The sequence below is a fragment of the Triticum urartu genome, chromosome 5, assembly GCF_003073215.2.
Source record: "Triticum urartu cultivar G1812 chromosome 5, Tu2.1, whole genome shotgun sequence".
In the NCBI taxonomy this organism is placed as follows: Eukaryota; Viridiplantae; Streptophyta; class Magnoliopsida; order Poales; family Poaceae; genus Triticum; species Triticum urartu.
Genome location: NC_053026.1, coordinates 328,351,004 through 328,372,433, shown reverse-complemented (window position 1 = coordinate 328,372,433; position 21,430 = coordinate 328,351,004). Strand labels below are relative to the sequence as shown.

At 44.2% G+C, this 21,430-nt stretch overlaps 1 protein-coding gene across 1 annotated transcript; it reads right to left on the bottom strand.

Annotated features, from left to right (window-relative positions):
• Positions 1-8,077: 8,077 nt before the first annotated feature.
• On the bottom strand, positions 8,078-17,073 carry LOC125508855 (DNA-directed RNA polymerases II, IV and V subunit 3-like). The gene is made up of 3 exons (XM_048673651.1): positions 16,451-17,073; positions 11,551-11,788; positions 8,078-8,695 (listed from the first exon to the last, which is right to left on the bottom strand). Exons 1-3 carry the CDS (start codon positions 16,945-16,947, stop codon positions 8,435-8,437), a joined length of 996 nt encoding a protein of 331 aa, XP_048529608.1. The 5' UTR covers positions 16,948-17,073; the 3' UTR covers positions 8,078-8,434.
• Between the last annotated feature and the right edge of the window lie 4,357 nt (positions 17,074-21,430).

The window sequence follows — 21,430 nt, the reverse complement described above, 5'->3', positions numbered from 1 at the left end:
GGATACGAACTTTGGAGGGATTCTTCCTCGCACGTTGAGGGATGGTTATATGATCCAATTATATTAGCATTGTTGTGAGATTGCACTAGTGAAAATATGAACCTAGGCCTCATTTTCAAGCATTGCAATACCGTTTGTGCTCACTTTTGTTACTTGCTACCTTGCTGTTTTTTATTAATGCTATTACAAAAATCAATATCTACTATCATTACTACACTTGTATCATCATCGCTTCGCCGAACTAGTGCACCTATACAATTTATCATTGTATTTGGTGTGTTGGGGACACAAGAGACTTTTTATTATTTGGTTGTAGGGTTATTTGAGAGACCATCATCATCCTACGTCTCCCATGAATTGATAAACCTTAGGTCATCGACTTGATGAAAAAATGTTACTCTTTTACAAAACTCTACGCTTGGAGGCCCAATGCGAGTCTATTAGAATAGAATTGCGTAGTAGGAATCAACAGTGTCCTTAGGCCGAGTGTGGAGAGTCGTTGGCTCGACTGGTGTGCGGCCTTGGGCCTAGTGTGGATGGCAGAGCGGCGGCTCTGCAATCCAATGTTGTATTGTAGTGTGTCGTCTGTGGTCAGTTGGGTGGCAAAGTCACCGGCTCATCTTATGTGCAACCTTACGGTTTGTGTGTGCGCGTACCGAAGCTGTAACGGTTTTAGGCCAGCTTTCATTATTAACTGGTAGTTCTCTTCTTTTTAATGGAAATACAGAATTGTTGCGGATTGCTCGAAAGAAATGTACCTATTTATTTGGCATTTTTAAAGCACCAATCGGGTGACATTGCTCCAAAAAAACAAGTTTAAGCATTTTAACCTGTAAAAACAAAAGTCGGCCTCCAGATGTTACACTTAATTTTTTATTTTTTTCGTTGAGGAAGCACAGTTATTCCGTTTCGCATGAAAATTGTGAGGCACCATATAAACATCTGAAAACAGAATTTTTAAATTTTATTTAACACATATTTTTTTGAACTTACTGTTCATCCAGGAGCATTTGCTCTCCAGAGCCAAAACGCCACTCCCATTTTCCTAGAGAGTCTATGTGGCAAAGAGAAAAGAAGAAGAAGAGGGAGAAAAAGTGCCAAAACGGATGCCTGTTGCGAGGGCCAGGGTGGTCCGGTTTGCCACTAGGAAACAGTGCCTCCCCGGTGATTAGAGAAAAGAAATGTTTGGTGTTGGCGTGCTCGTTCACTACCTCTGGCCGGCACTCGAGAGGCAACTTACAATATGCGATTCGCGCGGGCTCCTTTGGCCACCGCTACATGCCACATGTGCAAGAAAAACAAAAGGCTCCCTATGCAAGCATGCATTGGCTCCTGTGCTAGCTAAGCTAGTCCACTCCACTCCACTTCACTCCAGCCCAGGCCAAGCCTGTTGATGTGCATGCCATCATGCCAGCGCCATGGCAGCAAGGAAGGACCATCCTTGGCACTTGTGGACACCCTCCTCTCCTCTGGCTCTACGAGGAAACTAGATCAATCAAGGCAAATTTAACACGCTCCTTTTTACTTTTTTTTTTACAAGTGAGGTAAAAAGGTAAGAGTTAATCAAACCACTACTTAATGAGATCAAAGATTCGGATCTATTACATATTCTTACCTCTCATGTTAAAAGAGGGGGTAAGAGGGAGCCGGTCACGTGGAAATCCTGAGCAAATTTTAGTTTCGTTTACCCCGTATTAGAGCGACATCGCCGACACATTGCTTTTCCTTCGCTACATATATATTATGTATGTTTGAATGTGCCCATCTATCTGAGTTCTAGTCCAAACAAGAGGCAAAGGACAAGAGCGGGTGGCAAAGAGTCTCGCTGCTCGTGGACAAAGGGCTACCCCAAGTCAGAACACATTGACTTCACGTGCGCGTTAAAAACGGAGCTCTTGGTGGATCTTGTGTGGACTTAACTCGGATGTCCAACTACTCTGCTAAGATTGACAGTATCTATCTACGGGTGAAAAAAGAAAAGATTGACAGTATCTTGGCCTCTTGGGAGATATCCAAAGCAGAGTGCAATGCCATGATCACACATGAACCATATATATACGTCAAAGCATGTGAACGGGAACAGTATGCTTGGATGCATGAGTTGGAGCGCCCCGTGGAAAAAGGCGTAGCGAGTCGTGACCCCGCCCGAGCTCTGCAAAAAGGCCGACCTGCTGCAGCTGATGCATGGAACAAAATCATACGCACAAGTCGCCCTCAGGCGGAAAACATGGCCAAAAGATTGCCTCCCTCTCTCTCATCTACCGATGCAACAAGACAAAACACATCAACCAGTAGCCCCATTCCTGTCCGTTGCGTTCTACCATCGAAGAAGAAGATGGGCATTTCCTTCACCATTCTTCTTTCGTTTGTGTTTGCGTGGGGGGGTTTCACTCGGGATGGCCGCTTTGGCTCTGGGGTGCACGTGCTCCCTCATGAGCAATAAATTAAAAATAAATATTAAATAAAATTCAAAAAAATTGTAGATGTTTTTGTTAGTGTGACAAGTGCACTTGATAATTTTCATGTGAAACGGGATAGCAACTTCTTTTTGTCTATCGGAAAAACAAAAATAAATATAACATTTGAAAGTAACATTTGGCGTTCGACTATTTTTTTTTCACAGGGCAAAATGCTTGCATGTAGCATTTGAGTGTGACAATGAACACGTCTATTTAATTATTTTTTACATTTGCAAAAAGAAAAATAATGTGCAGGAGCATATGTTCCCAAGAGCCGAATTGGAGCGAACCAGCCTGTGATTGGATGGTTAGGCCTTATACAATGGGGAATGCTTATGTACAGGTGCTTAAGGAGAGAGTATGCTTGCTTCCTAGAAAAAATTGACACCTACAATGGGCAGTGCCTCGTACAGGTGCTTAGGCTGGATTAATATATGTGATGAGAGAGAGAGAGAGAGAGAGAGAGAGAGAGAGAGAGAGAGAGAGAGTTTGTTTGCCATCGAAAGGCTGAAGCATCGGTGCCAACCGGAAGCAAACTTTTGCTTCTGTTGCCTATCTCAAGCACCTGGTCTAGCGCCCAGGAGCAAAAAAACCTGGTTTTTTCCCTTAAGCACCTGTGGAGGCATCTCCATTGTACAGGACCTTAGAGGGACTATGGTATTTTCAGCCCACTAGGGTTCAAATCCTGATGCTCGTATTTATTTTTAGATTTATTTCAGAATTTTTGGCGATGCGCATTCAGTGGGAGGAGACATTCCCGTCGACGACGAGGCGCCTATGGTAACTTCGTAAATCTCAAGATGATATGCCGGCTCAGTCTTTCGAAGATGCTCATAGGGGTAGGATGTGTGTGTGCGCGCGCGCGTTCATAGAGATGGGTGTATGCGCGTGTATATGAGCGCTTGTGTCTATACTAATGTTCAAAAAAAAAGAGCCGAATTGGATTTCCGGTCTCACTCGCCATTCTTTCCTGGCAGCTACAATCTGACCGAGATCACATCTATGCTCTCTTGAGCTGGAATATTGCATTCAGCATGATGCTTTTCATCTGACTTTGCTTCTTGCCTCCCTTTAATTTGCTTTGCCTTGACAAGTCCAATTCCAGCAAAGTGTCTGGGCCAAAGGAACGGAGAATAATACATGATGGCAATCTATTTGACCCTTGGCTGGCTCTTCCCTTTTCGCCACAGTCAGCTTCCAGCGGCGGCGGTGTGCATAAAAAGAGAGACAAGAAAACGCACTCAAAACTCGCGGTGCGCACAGGGGAGATACACAGACAACCCACACCTGCCATGCGAATCTAACTGAAAACTCAATAGTAGCTGAATGAGGCAACAAGACGTACAAGTGCTTTGTACGTATCTTGTATTGAAAAGGAGAAACCATTTTTTTTTTGGCTCGCCTCTTTGAACGAAAAATACGAGCACGAGCGGCAAGTTCAGAACTTAAACCCGGATGGATTGGTTCCACCACAAGAAACCGAACTATCTGATCTGAGCTAAGCTCGTCTCGCTATGAAAAGGGGCAACCTGAGTATATTGGGTCATACTCTTACTGTTTCCGATTATGGGATTACATGCACTCTATAATGAAAGCTTCGTCGTATTAACATAATTATAAGTTTTAGAAAATGATAAAACAGGTCGACATATGTCTCATACCCGGCCGACTATATAGTGAAGAGATTGGCACTGGTTTTATCGCACGTCTAAAAAAATTCATTGCCTCCCTCTAAAAAACAGCTCCCCAAGCTCATGTCGGCCAGGCCACGAGTCTCCTCCTCCTTCGCCTGTCGCTCATGTGGCTGACGACATCAAATCTATGTTGGGACGCTTTAGTTGGGTCTCTTAGGATTAGAATTTTGTTCTCAGGTGGCGGCGTGGTGGTGACGGCGGCGTCTTAAGAATAAAGTTTTCTCAATTCCTAGTCTACCCCTTCAGTGGCACAAAGGAGAGTGGAGTATCACCTAGTTGCTCCACTTTAGAGTGGTGGATTTGGTAGTGTCTTTGTGTTATGCATGTGGTCTTGTAGCTAATGGAGTGGATGATGTCGCTTATTGTCTTGTCCTTTGGCTTCTTCTCCGACCGGTGATGTTCGGCCAGCTTCAACCTAGTCAGTGAGCTTGTGAGGTTAGATCTCCTAGGATCTATCGGGCTGGATCTAGGGTGGTCGTCCAGCCCTCTTTGCTGCCGCCTTCCTTGGGGCGACGATCTATGATTTAGAACGATGTCATCAGTGCCTTCTAGCTCCGACGGGGACCTCCTGACGGTTGTGTTAACAACGTTTTTGTAGCTTCGATGGTGTATTGGTGTTTGAGAGGTCCAAAGGTGGGCATCAAGCATCGCTCAAAGGCGTGCCGCCTGCAAGTGCGTGAGGAGGAGGAGGGTGTGTAAGGTTAGGCTTTCGAGGGTTTATATCAACTATAATATATGGCCTTTGGCCTTTTTAAAAAGAAAAGAAAAGAAATGCCCGTGTTGTTTATGAAACTTTACAGGAATGCTAAAGACTTGAATACATACATGCTTGCTTTTATCTTATACTAGGAATTTGTTTACAATTTTACGTGCATGCGGCTAGGTAGGTTGTTTTCGACCCAGATAGATATGCTGCACTTAGATGGGCCTCTCGCGGTTCAAGTGGATGCACGTACTGCTGCAACGTATGTACTCCATGTAGGCCTAGTCACGCAGATTGGAAGGGAGAGGCGTACGTACGTCGTACGTGCAACAGATCCATTAAGGTACTGTACAATAACAGCCCGAGATCGGAGCACTTAAAACCCGCGGTCCGGCCGGGAACATTGAAGGACATCGTGATCGCATGCACAGTTCAAGTTGCTCCTTATACTTACTTGCTTCCACCAGGTAATTCCATTCCCCTCCTGGGTTGATTGATGAACTGGGTCACTCACAAGATGTGAACCCTCCCCAGCTATACTACCACTCCAGCATAATTAATGGAGGCTGCAGGCTTGCAGCCTGCAGCAATGGCGAAACGGGTTTGCGCGCCTTGCCCTTGCCCTCCAGCATCATGTATGGAGTACGTACTTCATTAAATAGCATGTACACTACGCACGTCGTAGATCTTACCACACCGTATTGTTGGTGAGAACGGATGTGGTTTCTGGATATTGTGTTTGGGTTGGTTGGGGGGTTCAGGCCCTGCACTGCATTGTTGTAAAATGTGTCAAGTTGCACATAAAATTCTGTTACTACCAGTAGCAGTACTATACATAGTACTGTATGCTCCAATAATGTACACAAACTGTTCCTAAATATATGACATTTTGATAGTTTAACCAATAATATACACTCTATGTTCCTGAATATAAGACGTTTTGGCAGTTCAGTTTACGCTGCCAAAACGTTTTATATTTAGAAACAGAGGTAGTACATCAGTCCTCTCTGCCAGAGTAATCTAAGTGCTCAGGAGTTTGTGTCTGTAGACTGTATTGTTAGCTATCTGCGCCATAGAATAGACTAGGGAGTACATATTTTTGTGTCCGACGTACAAGTGACTTTGCTGTCTACAGAGTTAGAAAGAAGTCTGTATGAAGAAGTAGAAAAAACTTACAGGGTGAACCGAGCACTTATTGCGATAGTTATTTGGGCTGACATGTCGGCCGAACTCGGCATTGAATGATAAGATAACCACATGTTATAGGAGCGCCATAGCTTTGAATAGTAAGCTGCTGCTGCTAACATGGCAGGACATTCCTCTCATGCACATGCAATGTGAGTAATGCAAACGGCGCAATCGAATTGATTTGGTTGCATTGCATGTAAATGTGGTAGGGTCAAGACGCACGCATGCCATTGCCATGGCACGTCATGCATCACACAGGCTTTGCGTGTGCGAGAGTGAGAGCAGCTAGCTCGACCGGGAGAGGAGTGGAGGAGGATGCAAAGCGCCAGGCGATGGACGTGTCGTATCGAGTGGCGTGGTGGAGGAGGGCAGCGGCAGCATGATGAGCCTTGAATTGGGCGCACCTGATACATCAATCCAAGTTCCCACCATTGGTCTCCTCCTCCTCCTGAGCTTTACGTGCGTGAGTGCATGCATGCGTGCTGTAGCCCAGACGAGATCGATGTAATCATCCATCATCCCCAAGTCCACTCACTCACTCACTCACTTGCAGCAACATGCATGTAATGATTAGTGTGCATCTCTGCCCTGCCCTGGGTAACCAACCAAGCATTGTGTAGTATAGTGAGACACAGGTGGATCCAGGAGACATGCTGAGAAAAGCGTGTGCACAGCCCACAGGAGAGAACGGCCACGCCCAACATCCGTATCCAAAGGAATCTCCACCCCTAATGACACCACTACTACTACTAGTCCTGGGTTTTGCATTTATAGGGCGTAGTACGTACTACTTAAATGCCACGGATGTACTACTGCCAAAGAAACTCGAAATCATCATACTATCATGGTAAGTATACTGTGCTTGGGGAAGGAAATCGATCATCATTTGGTACTAATATGCGAAACGGACCACCTTTCCCAATCAAGGGCTCACTAATCTGCCATCGGCGCTACTCCTACTCATTTTTTTTTTTGAAGGGGCTACTCCTACTCATTAGCCAAGATAGCAACTGTAGAAACATTCAGCCGTCGTGTCCGAATCCCATCAGGCCTACAGTTGCGTTACTGAAACGACTGGGACCGGTCTGCAAAAAAAAAGGTGGTCGAAATCATCCAGCATAGCCCTCTGGCCCAAAACGAGATGTGGAGGAGCCCAAGCCTTTTTGCTAGAAAAACCACCGCTCGTGAGTCGTGAGGCGTGGCATGGCTGGCAAGACTCGCACAACAATGGCGCCAGTACAAATACTACGTGCTGCTAGTTGGAAACCTACCTAGGCTCGACGACACCCAATCAACTTCGCCCCGGCAAAATCACGAGCAAACAGCCGTCGCCTTGTTTTCACTTCACGTAGCGCCCGTGTCACCGGGAGCGGGAAGGGGCTATGGATGGAACGGGAGAGTAAACGCGGCGAAACAAACGCCCGTGGGACACTTCCATTCAAGCCGCCTGCAGGCTGCCGTCCCGTACATAAGCACCGCGTACGCCATACATACGTACGCACAGTGCGGCGCGGTGGCAGCAAACGGAATTACCACGAATGAAACCAAAACCCACAGCAGATGAATAAATCATTCGCATAGTTCTAGGTCATCTATTTGAAGAATTAAATATGTATTATATGTCATGGAAAATATAATTTCTACACGTATGTAGTTTTTAAAAATATATTTTTTATCACATATAATACATATTTAGATAGTTAAATCATTAACCTAGAACTACGCGAATGACTTATTCACCGAATCGGAGGGAGTAGATAGAAAAGAGTAAACAAGCAAGAGAAGCGACATGAGCATTTAACCGGATTAGTAATCACCAAATCCTGCGGTACATCCATCCATCACTCAAACGCCGTACCGACCCCGACCCACATGGCGCCGCATTCGGCAGCACGCCTGCCAGGCCGATCTAAGCAAACAAACTAGCCATCGATCCCAATCCAACGGTACCCTTGTACCGCCGCCCATCATTCAACTCGCAACCTGGTACTACGTACCGTGCATGCATGGATCGATCCGAGTACTCTACTACATTAATCCCCACAAAGCTTATGAATCTGGTCTGGGTATGGGGGCGGGAGACCTGCGAATAACTATGCATTCAAGACACCACGCCGTATCACCACCGCCAATCATGGGCTACCAGCTATTCTCTTGTCCCACAGTGCGGCTAAGCTTCAGCGCCCATGGTGTTTTTGCACGTACAGAGTTCCGGCAGAGGTCAGGGCATAAACAGAGGGATACAAAGGCGATTACCGTAGAGTTCTGGTGCTGGGTATCAAAGGAAGCATCCACTGCCTTTTGCCACAGGCAAGCCAGTTAGACGAGACGAGCCTAGATACGGAGAAACAAAGATACCGCTGGCGACTTCTTTCCCGGACAAGCGGTGGTTAGCCTCCGATAAGGTGGGCGCCGAGCTCACCAAGATCGCCGTCATCGTCTTGCAGGCGGACAGCGTCCAGCTTCTGCCTCAGGACTGTGATAGCGTTCATAATCAGCTCATAGGCTGTGATGGCGCCCGTTGTCTCCACAGTGAACACAAAGCTGTCCTCCTTGGCGTTGATCTCTACCAATCCTGGCTTCCCCATGGCCTCTGCTTTCTTGATCACCTCATCGTCATACGTGTAGGCCTCTGGGTCCACAATCGTCACCTGAAAGCCACACACAAGTAGGCATGCCCAAAATCAATGATACTATTACAAACAGACAGCTCCATGGCTTAATTTGCACTTACAGATATGAAACCCCATCTACCAACATAATAATTTGAAAATATCATAAACAGGTAGCCATTTGATAACATTTACCGTTTTATGTAAATAAAAATCAGTCAATCTGACAGACGACGACATTTACTGTTTTGATCATTCTTTTAGAATGAGCTATGCTGGATAAGGTGTTCGAAGAAAATATAACTAAATGTTTGCAAGACACATAGTGACAGAAGTTCCTCAAGATATGCTTAACTAAAACGCATGTACCACAAGTCCCAAGGCCTTTGCCCCAAGCATGACATGGTTTATTGAGCAAAACAAGACCCATTAAGGGAATGAGGAGGTCAGGTGGAATGAACCCTTAAAAGGCCAATTCAGGAGTTGACAAAGTGTAAATCCACTTCCAACACATGGGTAGGTATATTATAAATAATCTAAGCAATTTATTAGAAATGATAGTATGTGATGATGCCAATTTTTTGGCTATTTATCGTCATATGAGATATGCACAAATTGTAGCAGGTATCAGGCATGTATTTGTTCTAGGTTTGCATTTAAGCTTCCAGAGGACTATCTACTTACACAGACACATAGCATTTATACTTTACACTTATGATTGCCAGGTGTAGGGCCTCAAGTACATATACATTGAGTGCTTCTTTGGATGGAAGAAATTTCATAGGATTCAGGTCACGAAATTCCTATCCTATGCTCCGTCCATAGGAATCTCAACAAGAGCTCGCACCTCATTTTATTTTTCCTTTGAGAAGTCCAATGCACTTAAACTCATCTTTCCCTACCCTCTCTCCTCAATCCTCTAAAATTCGTGTGTTGTTTCCTGTGCACCATCCAAAGGCACCTATTGCGGACATTGCTGTGTTTTGTAATGCTATAGGATTTCACGTTATGTGACATCCAAATCCTGTGTTTTCCCTATTCCTACGTTTTGAAAATCCTGCAATCCAAAAAGGCCTTGAAAGAAACTTCGGTTCAAAGGAGAAGTGGAGGAAACACATAGGAATAGGAAATTTTCCTATGGTGGCACTATTCAAGCCTTTGGTTCAAAGGCATGTAGCAAAGGAAAAATTGAGGAAATTTTCCTTTGTTCTCAGTTTCAGAGGAAAAACGGAGGAATTTTACAAAGCATTTGGACATTTTTCTCAAATTCCTACGCACGAAGAACGAGACTGAGATCCTGAGTGACATAACACGCTAATTATTTAGTGGCTGCAAACGGTGCATGTGATTTGGATGGTGATGGGATAGTTCTCCCCAACAACGGAATGCTAGATGTAAACTTTAGTTAGTAGAGCTCTAAGAGTTTAGGAATGTCTTTTAACAATCATTAGCATGGTTTGCATATGTTGTTGTGGTTGCTGATTTGCCGTAATTTTGTGCTCTCACACTTTGGAGAAGCAATTGAGTTTGAGCAGACAATCTTTTTGGGGTTTCTTCTGGTTGGACTCGCAAGAAGCGCCTACCCAAGAGTTTAGTAAACAGGAGAGTGCAATTTGCGGTATGTCCATCAGGAATGGAAACATCAATTTGGTAACAAGAAACAGAGTTTTACAATCACATGTTACTAGTAAAATATTGAGAGAACAATTATTGCTCTGAGTAGTCCATTTTAAGACTAGTCAGAATGGAAGTAACTTAGACTAGTCTAAGTTACTACCTCTATAGTGGGGAGTAATATATGTGTGGTGTCATGCAACACTTCATTTATTAGGTTGTAGACTCATCTTGTCTTGGTATGTGTGATGTTGCAGTAACTAGCTATGTTACCACATGCCCCTATTTCCTCATTAATTACTCGCCACATCATCTGTTTTGCCTGGAGATGTGTGATGTTACCACCTATGTTACTCCCACTGTGGGTAATCTAATACTCCCTCTGATCCATATTAATTGTCGCTCACTTAGTACAACAAGCTCACTTAGACTAGCCACAATGGGGAGTAACTTAGACTAGTAGCATGCATATGTTACTACCTCCACAGTGGGGAGTAACATATGTGTGGTATCATGCAACACTTCATTTATTATGCTATAGACTCATCTTATCTTGGTATGTTTGATGTTACTCGTACTAGTAGTAACTAGCTATGTTACCACATGCCTCTCTTTCTTCATTTATTACTTGCCACATCATCTATTTTGTCTAGATATGTGTGATGTTACCACCTATGTTACTCCCATTGTGGGTAGTCTTAGTACAACTTGTTGTACTAAGTGAGCGACAATTAATAGGATCAGAGGGAGTGTATTTCAGTAATATCTAGTAGAATTTGTTGTTAAAATCACTACTATGAAGCATCAGCACTATGTGTATTGATATGTCAAGTTGTCAACCAGACCAAAAAATAAAGTCAATCAGGTATTTGACAGTAATTTAATTCTCAGACAGAAAAATAGATAGCAGATATAAGTACACAAGCACCGAATAGAAACACAGGCGCCACTTATGATAGCAGGTGCTATGTAACGATGAAATGCCTACACCACTGTAGTGACCGATTACAGCATCAGCAAATATTGACGGCTATCTAACGTAATGCATGGAGACTGCATAACATCATAGTTATGGTGTTGAATGATTTGACTAATACTGCAAGATGTCTGGTGAATCTAGGAATAGTTTGTCCACAGGCCCGTGTGTGCGGCCCCGCTCGCACACAATGAATCTACCAATAGTTTATCATAGCATATGAAAAAAAAAATAAACTTCGTGTATTCGTCGATGATGTTATTGAAACGAGTGATGGAGAAGCACTAGTAGAGAACAAGCTGACCTGTTGGGTGACAGGATCGATGTCAAATACTTTTGTAGGGCTGCTCTCCACCCAGCTTTGTTTTTCCTCAAGTGTAAGTGTCTCCATGAGTTCTTGGTTAATACGTATGTCAGGCTCATACATGAAGGTCACAGTAGCAGCTGGAGACCATTTGGCATGGTCCTTTCCAATCCCCTTCCTGGCAATTGCTCGAAGACGCAGCTCTTGCCCACGGCGCAGCTTTACAATTAATATGCCCCTGAAATAAGATATCATTATTTAAAGCTCAATACAATAAGCATTAGTTAAACAAGAGAAAACTTAAGGGCAGTGTTCAAACATTTATTATCAAGAGGACCAAGATATGTAAAGAAAAGATGCCACTAAATCCCTTAGACCAAAAGTTAACACATATAACAAGGTAGCTTAATTTTATTGTGACAGCAGCAGAACATATCAATAGTGCATGCTCTGTGCATGTAGGAGAAGATTTAGTGTTACTAATCCTTTGGACCTTAGTTAATGTACATATCCATCTAACGTACTCCCTCCGTTCCTAAATATTTGTCTTTTCAGATATTCCAAATGGACTACCACATACGGATGTATATGGACATATTTTAGAGTGTAGATTCGCTCATTTTGCTCCGTATGTAGTCACTTGTTGAAATCTCTAGAAAGACATATTTAGGAACGGAGGGTGTATATAATAACAAAATAATTAGGCAAACATAGTTGATAAGCAGAGTATGCTTGCATTTAGAAGCACATAGAAGATCTTGGTCCCTTATTTATAGTTCTAGAATTAACCGGTCTGGATAGGACTAATGCTTTCCCCTTGAACTCCTTGCAGGTACAGCGCATAACAGAAAAGAAGGCAGATTTGATGAGTTGTAGGGGCGGACCCACTTCCACCGATTTCTTGCAGGAAGGTTCCATCTCCTTCGGCCTCTTCCTCTCCCCGTGTAAGCCGCCGCCACCATCCCCATCGTCCACTTGTATAGTCTACTCTCTATGGAAGGTTGTAGGTAATTAGGGTTTGATGGGGAAGAGAAATTGTTGTTTGCGAGGTCTTGAGAAGGTGGATCTACTGCATCATGTAAGACCTCCTTTGGCTCACGGATCCTAAAAACACAGGGATTATGAATGCTTGTGTAAAACCAGAGGATCGGAAAACATAGGAATTTTGCAGACTTGGGGCTCCTTTGGCTTACAGGATTCTAAAAACGCAGGAAAGGGAAAAAAAGCAGGAATTGGATAGGAATACATGTGTAAAACAGAGGATTGGAAAACGTAGGAATTTGCAGACTTCAGCCTCTCAACAGGATTCTAAAGAAGCAAAGAAGGAAAAAACACAGGAATTGGATAGGAATACATGTGTGAAACAGAGGGTTGGAAAACATAGGACTTTTGCAGAGTTAGGTGTTTGGTTCACACGAATAGGAAAAACACAGGAATCCTAATAAACAGAGTCAGATCAAAGTCAAACTACATGGAAAGGTTCTTTATTTTGTAAGGGAGCAGAGTAACCAAGCCCAAGGAATTATCCTACCAATTCTGATAAGCCAAGCCCTTGGCAATAAAGGAAATGAATCTAAACATAAGGCCTTTCTTTGGCTTCTGAGAAGTTGGACATCTGTTTTATTTCAACAAGATCCCCAAGTAAGGCAATAGTCTCGGATCAGTGTCAGATAGATAGACAGCCAAATGTCATAATCAATAAATGTGCATCTGACCGAGAGGTTATTCAATCAAACCATTAAGGGGTACAAAGTCTTATCCCCCTCCTAAAGATGCCACTGACGATAAGAAGTGTGGCCTAGCCGTTTGTAGTGCTTACTGCACATAACATTAGTGTGTACAATTAACATGAAGATCAACTAATAACCAAATACTCAGTTTTACTTCCATTCATAACGTTCCATTATTTTGGAATAACAGAAAAAGGGAAAGAAGATAGTAACAAAAAAAGGCTCTTTCTTTTCTTTAAAACTGCTTACAAAGGAAAATGATTTGGTTAACTTATGAAGGAAAGAACATGTGACATACACAGTAGTATTTCCAACAAAAGTATTACAATCTGCATGGGATATGGAAAATTGAGTCATTTGCAGTGTTGTCCCACATAAGATTAGTGTGTACAATTAATATGCAAGATCAGCTAATAACCAAATGCTCAGTACTTCCCTTCATAATGCCCCATTATGATGGAATGAAAGAAGAGGGAAAAGAAGAATGTACAAAAAAAGGCGCCTTTCTTTTCTTTAACTGCTTACAAATGAAAATGAATTGGTTAACTTACTGTAGAAGAGAAGGAAAGATACATGTGACATACAGAGTGGTACTTAAACCTGGGGATGGTTTTCGTATAACCGGGTGTATTGGTTCAGTTTAATCATGTGGGCTTCTTTGGTTTGGTCGTTAATGGGTTGTATCTGCTAACAATTTGGTTTGGTTCAGTTTCGTGTGAATAATAGGTGGGTGTGGTCAGGTATGAGCTTAAACCGTTCAATTTCCAACCAGGCTCAAACCGTGATTCCAAACCGGTTCCCAAGGTTCGTTCGAACTTCGTAGGTCTGCTCGACAACTCACTCTTTCCCCGTTCCTGTAGCCACCGCCGCCACCTCTCGCCGTCCCGGCGTCCCCGCCCCCGCGACGCTGAGCCACAATGCCGCATCCAAGGAGAGTCGTCCAGCGGCGCCGGCGCCGACAACACCCTTGTGGGAGCAGCTGAAGATCATGCTCAGCTCTCGGAAGCGCGACGGCGGTCACGCGCATGTACGACCCGCCGCACTGACGAGAACGGGCGGCGCCGGCACATGAGGTGCATCGCTCTGCTCACCACTGCCCCGCTCAACCACTCCTTTACAAGCTGTTCACGAAGGCAGAGAGCTGGGAGCAGCACCAGGCCATTTGCCATGAACGTAGGAGGCAACATGGTATGGAACTGTTGTTTACCCATTGGCTAAAACCATGGTTTCAGCCATAGGTTCAGTTCAGTTTAGGTGGAGTGAGGACGTGGTTCAGTTTGGTTTGGGTTTAAATAACAATTAAAGAGGATTAGTTAGGTTTGGTTTGCCCAAATTGATCATGCGGGTTCAGTTGAGGTTTAGTTCAGTTCCCCGAACATTCTCAGATTTAGTGGTACTCCCAAGTCCCAATATAAGCATTACAATCTGTACACTTTGATGGAAAATGGAAAATTGAGCAGATTATAGGCAGATAAACTTGCGGCATATGGATGAACACCATGGAACAATGAGGTGATGAACACTAGGGTACGAGTTATAATATAACCTCATGGCAAAAGGCACGCACAACTTAGGCTCTACTGTGTAGCATTGTTTTTAAGGCGTCCTGCCTTGGACGCTTAGGCGATAAGTAAGGCGCCCTGGCAGCGCCTTACAAATATGCCCGCCTTATGCGCTTAGGCGTCGCCTAGGCGCTAGAGCGGGTGGTGCTCGCCTTAGGCCGCCATCAAGCTCGTCTGTTTACGTTATTGAAAAGTAAAAGGAAATTGCATGGTAGCTTCTTTTCTGTCTCTCTTTTACAACCTCTTGTTGCTCCCTCCTTTTTCTAAAAGTGATATCAATGTCTAAAGTAAATAATTTCTCTGCGCAAAGGATGCACAATAACGACCATGTAGTATGTATATAACCCAGAAAGGTATCTAGACAAGCATAGAATGTGCATATCCAACAAGGATAAACAATTTATAAGTTTCACTGGACACAAATTTTCGGAGGCTTCAACAAAAGCACTGAACATGACAATCGAAACAAGAGATCGACGTATTTTATGCTACCTGAACTACATGCCATGAAAGAGATCGAGAACCTGATGTTGCAGTACATTTATATCTTCCCAGTGATTCCGACGGAAATACAGAATGTGATTTAACAGAGCATCCATGTGTACTAAATGTCTAACAAACAAAGTGTTAGAAGAGGTTTACACAACCAATAAAGCTATTGAACTCTGTACATAAATGATCTATTCAAATGTTAGATTACATGACATTATCAATACTTCCACACAAAGAAAATGTCTAATGGATTAGTATGACAAATTTCCAAATTTCAATGTTAGCAGGAATATGCCATCTTCAGAATTCAGAGATAGCAACACTATTACTAGGAAGTGCTGGTTTAGTTCAGATACAGTTGAAGGATACAAAAATAAGTGTTCATTGGAATCAACAATACAAGATTGCTTTGGCTAAATAAATATATGCCTTCGTCTTAATGCCGATCGCACTTGAAGATGTTGTACAACGATACAAATATAGTTTCACTTGAGTCATTGCAATTTGAATGTAGTGAAAGCAGGCGGTAGTGTAAGTGAGGACGACTAGCATTTTGGCATAGATAAAGTAAAATGCTGGCGCTTTGGCCTCCTACCAACTGAACCTATGAGCAACTGTAGCACACGCAGAGCTTTTAATCTGAAACTGAGACCTGGTTGAGCATGATTGAATTACATGCGCTGTTAGACTGCTAGTAGCAGAATGCTGATTTAAAATACAAGAATGAACGCAGGGACAATGTCGTGAAAGTGTAATTGAGACCTTTCGATACAAATTAACCATCAAATTGAATCATCTACAGATACGATGATGAGCATGAGGTACTTCAAATAGTGCAGTGACGAGAATAAACTTTCACTGCACTATTTGAAGTACCTCATGCTATATGGTCTCCGGTAGCATCGAGCGCGTAGACGTCGACGTTGCCGAGACAGAGACGGATAGCTGAATTAGGAATTCATCATACAGATAAGCTGCTTGTATAATGGCTAACTAGGGTTAGTTGGGTTCTGTGATCAGGCAGAGGTCGTCATTTCATCAATACTTGGGGGTTTAATAATAGGAAATAAAGAATACAGATTGACAGAATGGGCCGAAACGGAGAGCGCGACTTGCCTGTGGTCACCGGCAGCATCGGGCTCGTAGGCGTCGACGTTGCCGAGGGCCTGCTGGTACTCCCTTTGCTGGTCGACAGGGCAGACCTTGGGGTCGGTGGAGCGGAGGTCCTTGGTGGAGGTGACCTCGAGCGTCTGGCCGGAGTCGGTGGCGCGGGCGGCGAGGTGGAACTCGACGGAGCAGTACTCGCAGGAGCCGTCCCCGTCGCAGGCGTCGCAGTCGCGGGAGAAGCGCATGGACATGGCGGCGGAGGAGGTGAGCGGGATGAGGCCGAGGCGGTGCGCGAGGAACTCGTCGTTGAGGACGGAGGAGTTGCTCTCGATCTCGACGAGGTCGATGGCGACGGTGGGGACCTCGGCGATCATGACGCGGCGGAGGGCGTTGGCCATGCTCGCGTCGGTGTCCTTGAGCTCGAACTTGGCGTACTCATCCTTGAGCTCGCGGATCCGCACGCGCGGGAAGCGCTGGTACGAGGCGCCCGCCGCCGAGCGCTCCATTCCGCTTGGCCGCCGGAGATGGGGTGGGTCGCCGCCGCAAGGGTTTTGTTTGGGTCGTGCGGCAGATTTGGGGGAAACGGAGCAAGCGGAGGAGGAGAGTGTGTTGGACGGGGTTTTGCCTGTCTTTGCCCTTGATTTCGCTCACACCCCGTTTGGTGGTCACGTTATGATTCGTGCCGGACCAAATGTGTGCCTCGCGGCATCTCACCGTCCATTATTTTGGCCACGGTTTCTTTATTAATGTATCTTCTATATCTAAATAGTTAGCCCTCATTAACTATTTTTCTCAACATGCAAGCATGTCACATCGTTCTATATCTAAATAGCTAGCATTCACTAACTATTTCTCTCAACATGCAAACATACCACATCATCATGAAACCTGCATGAAAAAAGACCTATCTCAACATGCGAATTCTATTCTATTTTTCTATTTATATTTAATAAACATTTTACAACTATATAGTGATCCAACATAATAAAGTATATGTAGTTTCAGTTCTATCCATTAATATATGTTTCATACACTGAATCACATTGAGATATATTACAAAATATTCCCGCAACAACGTGCGGGGTATCATCAGTTTTTAAATAGTTGCAACCCACTATCTAATTTTCCTCTTCATGCAACAATGCTAGTACATCATCAAGTCATGCTTGTAGTCATGAGTTACTTTTATGCATTAATTTATTCATTCATGCAAGCATGGCATCTCATCAACTCATGTATGCATGTTTTTTATGAACTTAGTCATGCATAATACTCTTGCATTGTTTTAGTTTATTTAGCACTTCGTTTTTAGCAAGATTCTCGCAGCAATCACGCAGGGCATCGTCTAGTTATAAGAATAAGACTAGTATAGATGCTTCAACGCGTCTAGTTAGGCAAACATAGTTGATAAGCAGAGTATGCTTGCATTTAGAAGCATATAGAAGATCCTGGCCCCTTATTTATAGTTCTAGAATTAACCGGTCTGGATAGGACTAATGCTTTCCCCTTGAACTCCTTGCAGGTACAGAGCATAACATAAAAGAAGGCGGATTTGATGAGTTGTAGGGGCGGACCCACTTCCACCGATTTCTTGCAAGAAGGTTCCATCTCCTTCGGCTTCTTCCTCTCCCCGTGTAAACCATCGCCACCATCCCCATCATCCACTTGTATAGTATACTCTCTATGGAAGGTGGTAGGTAATTAGGGTTTGATGGGGAAGAGAAATTGTTGTTTGCGAGGTCTTGAGAAGGCGGATCTACTGCATCATGTAAGACCTCCTTTGGCTCACGGATCCTAAAAACACAGGGATTATGAATGCTTGTGTAAAACCAGAGGATCGGAAAACATAGGAATTTTGCAGACTTGGGGCTCCTTTGGCTTACATGATTCTAAAAACGCGGGAAAGGAAAAAAAGCAAGAATTGGATAGGAATACATGTGTAAAACAGAGGATTGGAAAATGTAGGAATTTGTAGACTTCAGCCTCTCAACAGGATTCTAAAGAAGCAAAGAAGGAAAAAACACAGGAATTGAATAGGAATACATGTGTGAAACAGAGGATTGGAAAATATAGGACTTTTGCAGAGTTAGGTGTTTGGTTCACACGAATAGGAAAAACACAGGAATCCTAATAAACAGAGTCAGATCAAAGTCAAACCACATGGAAAGGTTCTTTATTTTGTAAGGGAGCAGAGTAACCAAGCCCAAGGAATTATCCTATCAATTCTGATAAGCCAAGCCCTTGGCAATAAAGGAAATGAATCTAAACGTAAGGCCTTTCTTTGGCTTCTGAGAAGTTGGACATCTGTTTTATTTCAACAAGATCCCCAAGTAAGGCAATAGTCTCGGATCAGTGTCAGATAATGTACATATCCACATCATTTGTGGACACCTAACTCTACTAGTATAGATGCTTCAACGCGAGATAAAATACCACACGTCCCTGGTCTAATAAACATGATAGAAATGTGTGTATACCTAATTTCACTACCGCCTCGTACTCATAGTGAACCAATTCGTTGTCGTTGGCGTGCTTCATAGAGCACACATCATTTGTGGACACGATTTGGTCCTATGGAGAAACGTTGGACATAGAAAGGGGCGTTAGTGAGTGGATACCCAATAAAAAGTCGTATACCTTTCATGGCCAATTATGTGGGCTGCAAATTTTGTTGTTCGTGATGTTCCCTCCTTCCAACCCCGCGGATGTGTGCACATAATTCGTCATGTTCTTATAACTAGTATAGATGCTTCAATGTGCAGGGGTAACCTTGACACAACAAGTCACAACACTCTTCGTTAACGACAGCCGGCTCACTCGCTACTTGTCACCTTAATCGGCCTCGATGTAGGGAAGAAACTCAGCACCAATGCAAGGGACTGCCGTGTACTTCTTGCTCACATTGTCGATGTAGTTCACCAAACTCTTCGCTAATGGTGACTAGCTCGTTGGTTACTATCGTATTGACCAGTCGCTGGGGAAAAACTCAAGGCCAGATGCAAAGGGACGCGGCGATGAACTATGTCCATCAACATGTGCTAGGCGACACTACCAGATGTGGTGCTAGCCTTCCAAGTAAGAAAAATAAAACTGAGGCCACCCTATGAATAATTCCGACACAACGAAAGCGGCATCCCTTGTGGGCCATGTATCTCTCTCCATCAAATTGGTGTCCTAGATCGTGCATAGTCCTCATATCTTTAGCTGATGGAAGCGGCGGCGCGACAACGAGAGGGTGGTGCCGCGGCGGCCTACGACCAACACATCTAAAAGCTACATCTGGGCGATTTGTTTTGCTGTGTTGGTCATATGGGTGAAGTGGTTACTTGGAAGACGACGATGAGGGTTGTGCACTCATACGTCGGGTGTTGACAGGGAGGGCGATGGGGTGCACCACCCAATACTACCACCGCGGAGATGCAAGGGGTGCTCCTTGAGGCGGAAACATGGGGCGACTTGGACAACCTTTCTTCTTTTGCGAATACCTGGAGAGCCTTGTGAATCACCAGTTTCTTGAAAACTCTTTCACTCCGTTCCTTTGTCCTTCCTTTTTTCGTGAATCGAAGATCTTTGCATTACTCAGCACAGTTTACAGGATTACATTCTTGTTCTACAATATCTCGGACTACTTCCGAGCCAGAGCCAAGCCAAACCACCGTTCGGTGTTGTATTCTCCCAAAATTAGACAGAGAATGACTAGCCAAATTACAGCAACGACAAGAATGAGTAATGCAAGAGCTTCTTTCCTCCATAGTACTGATGATCTTCTTCATGATGAACACATACTTGGACTTGTTGCTAGAGCCTCTGTAGGATCGAAAGTATGTCTAGAGGGGGGGTGATTAGACTACTTGACCAAATAAAAACTTAACCTTTTCCCAATTTTAGTTCTTGGCAGATTTTAGCTATTGCAGGACAAGTCAAGCAATCATCACACAATTCAAGCAAGCATGCAAAGAGTATATTGGCAGCGGAATGTAAAGCATGCAACTTGCAAGAATGTGAGGGGAAGGGTTTGGAGAATTCAAACGCAATTGGAGACACGAATGTTTTTCCCGTGGTTCGGATAGGTGGTGCTATCCTACATCCACGTTGATGGAGACTTCAACCCACGAAGGGTAACGGTTGCGCGAGTCCACGGAGGGCTCCACCCACGAAGGGTAATGGTTGCGCGAGTCCACGGAGGGCTCCACCCACGAAGGGTAATGGTTGCGCGAGTCCACGGAGGGCTCCACCCACAAAGGGTCCACGAAGAAGCAACCACCCACAAGGGTCCACGAAGAAGCAACCTTGTCTATCCCACCATGGCCATCGCCCACGAAGGACTTGACTCACTAGCGGTAGATCTTCAACGAAGTAGGCGATCTCCTTGCCCTTACAAACTCCTTGGTTCAACTCCACAATCTTGTCGGAGGCTCCCAAGTGACACCTAGCCAATCTAGGAGACACCACTCTCCAAGAAGTAACAAATGGTGTGTAGGTAATGAACTCCTTGCTCTTGTGCTTCAAATGATAGTCTCCCCAACACTCAACTCTCTCTCATAGGATTTGGATTTTGTGGAAAGAAGATTTGAGTGGAAAGCAACTTGGGGAAGGCTAGAGATCAAGATTCATATGTGTAGGAATGGAATATCTTGGTCTCAACACATGAGTAGGTGGTTCTCTCTCAGAACATATGAGTTGGAATTTTGTATGTGTTCTGATGGCTCTCTCCACGAATGAAGAGGAGCTGGAGGGGTATATATAGCCTCCACACAAAATCCAACCGTTACACATAGTTTTCCAATCTCGGTGGGACCGAATCAACAAACTCGGTCAGACCGAAAAGGTAAACCTAGTGACCGTTAGAGATTTTCGGTGGGACTGACATGCAACTCGGTAGGACCGATATGGTTAGGGTTTGGGCATAACGTAATCTCGGTGAGACCGATTACACAAACTCGGTGAGACCGAGTTTGGTAATAAGCTAACCAAAGAGTTGGTCAGGTA

Excerpts from the sequence above, each read along its gene's own strand:
- LOC125508855 (XM_048673651.1), bottom strand. The coding sequence starts at position 16,947 with ATGGAGCGCTCGGCGGCGGGCGCCTCGTACCAGCGCTTCCCGCGCGTG. Across the intron at positions 11,789-16,450 it reads GATGCTGCCGGTGACCACAG|GGGCATATTAATTGTAAAGC; the intron begins GCAAGTCGCGCT and ends ATCTTATTTCAG. Across the intron at positions 8,696-11,550 it reads TCGATCCTGTCACCCAACAG|GTGACGATTGTGGACCCAGA; the intron begins GTCAGCTTGTTC and ends TGTGGCTTTCAG.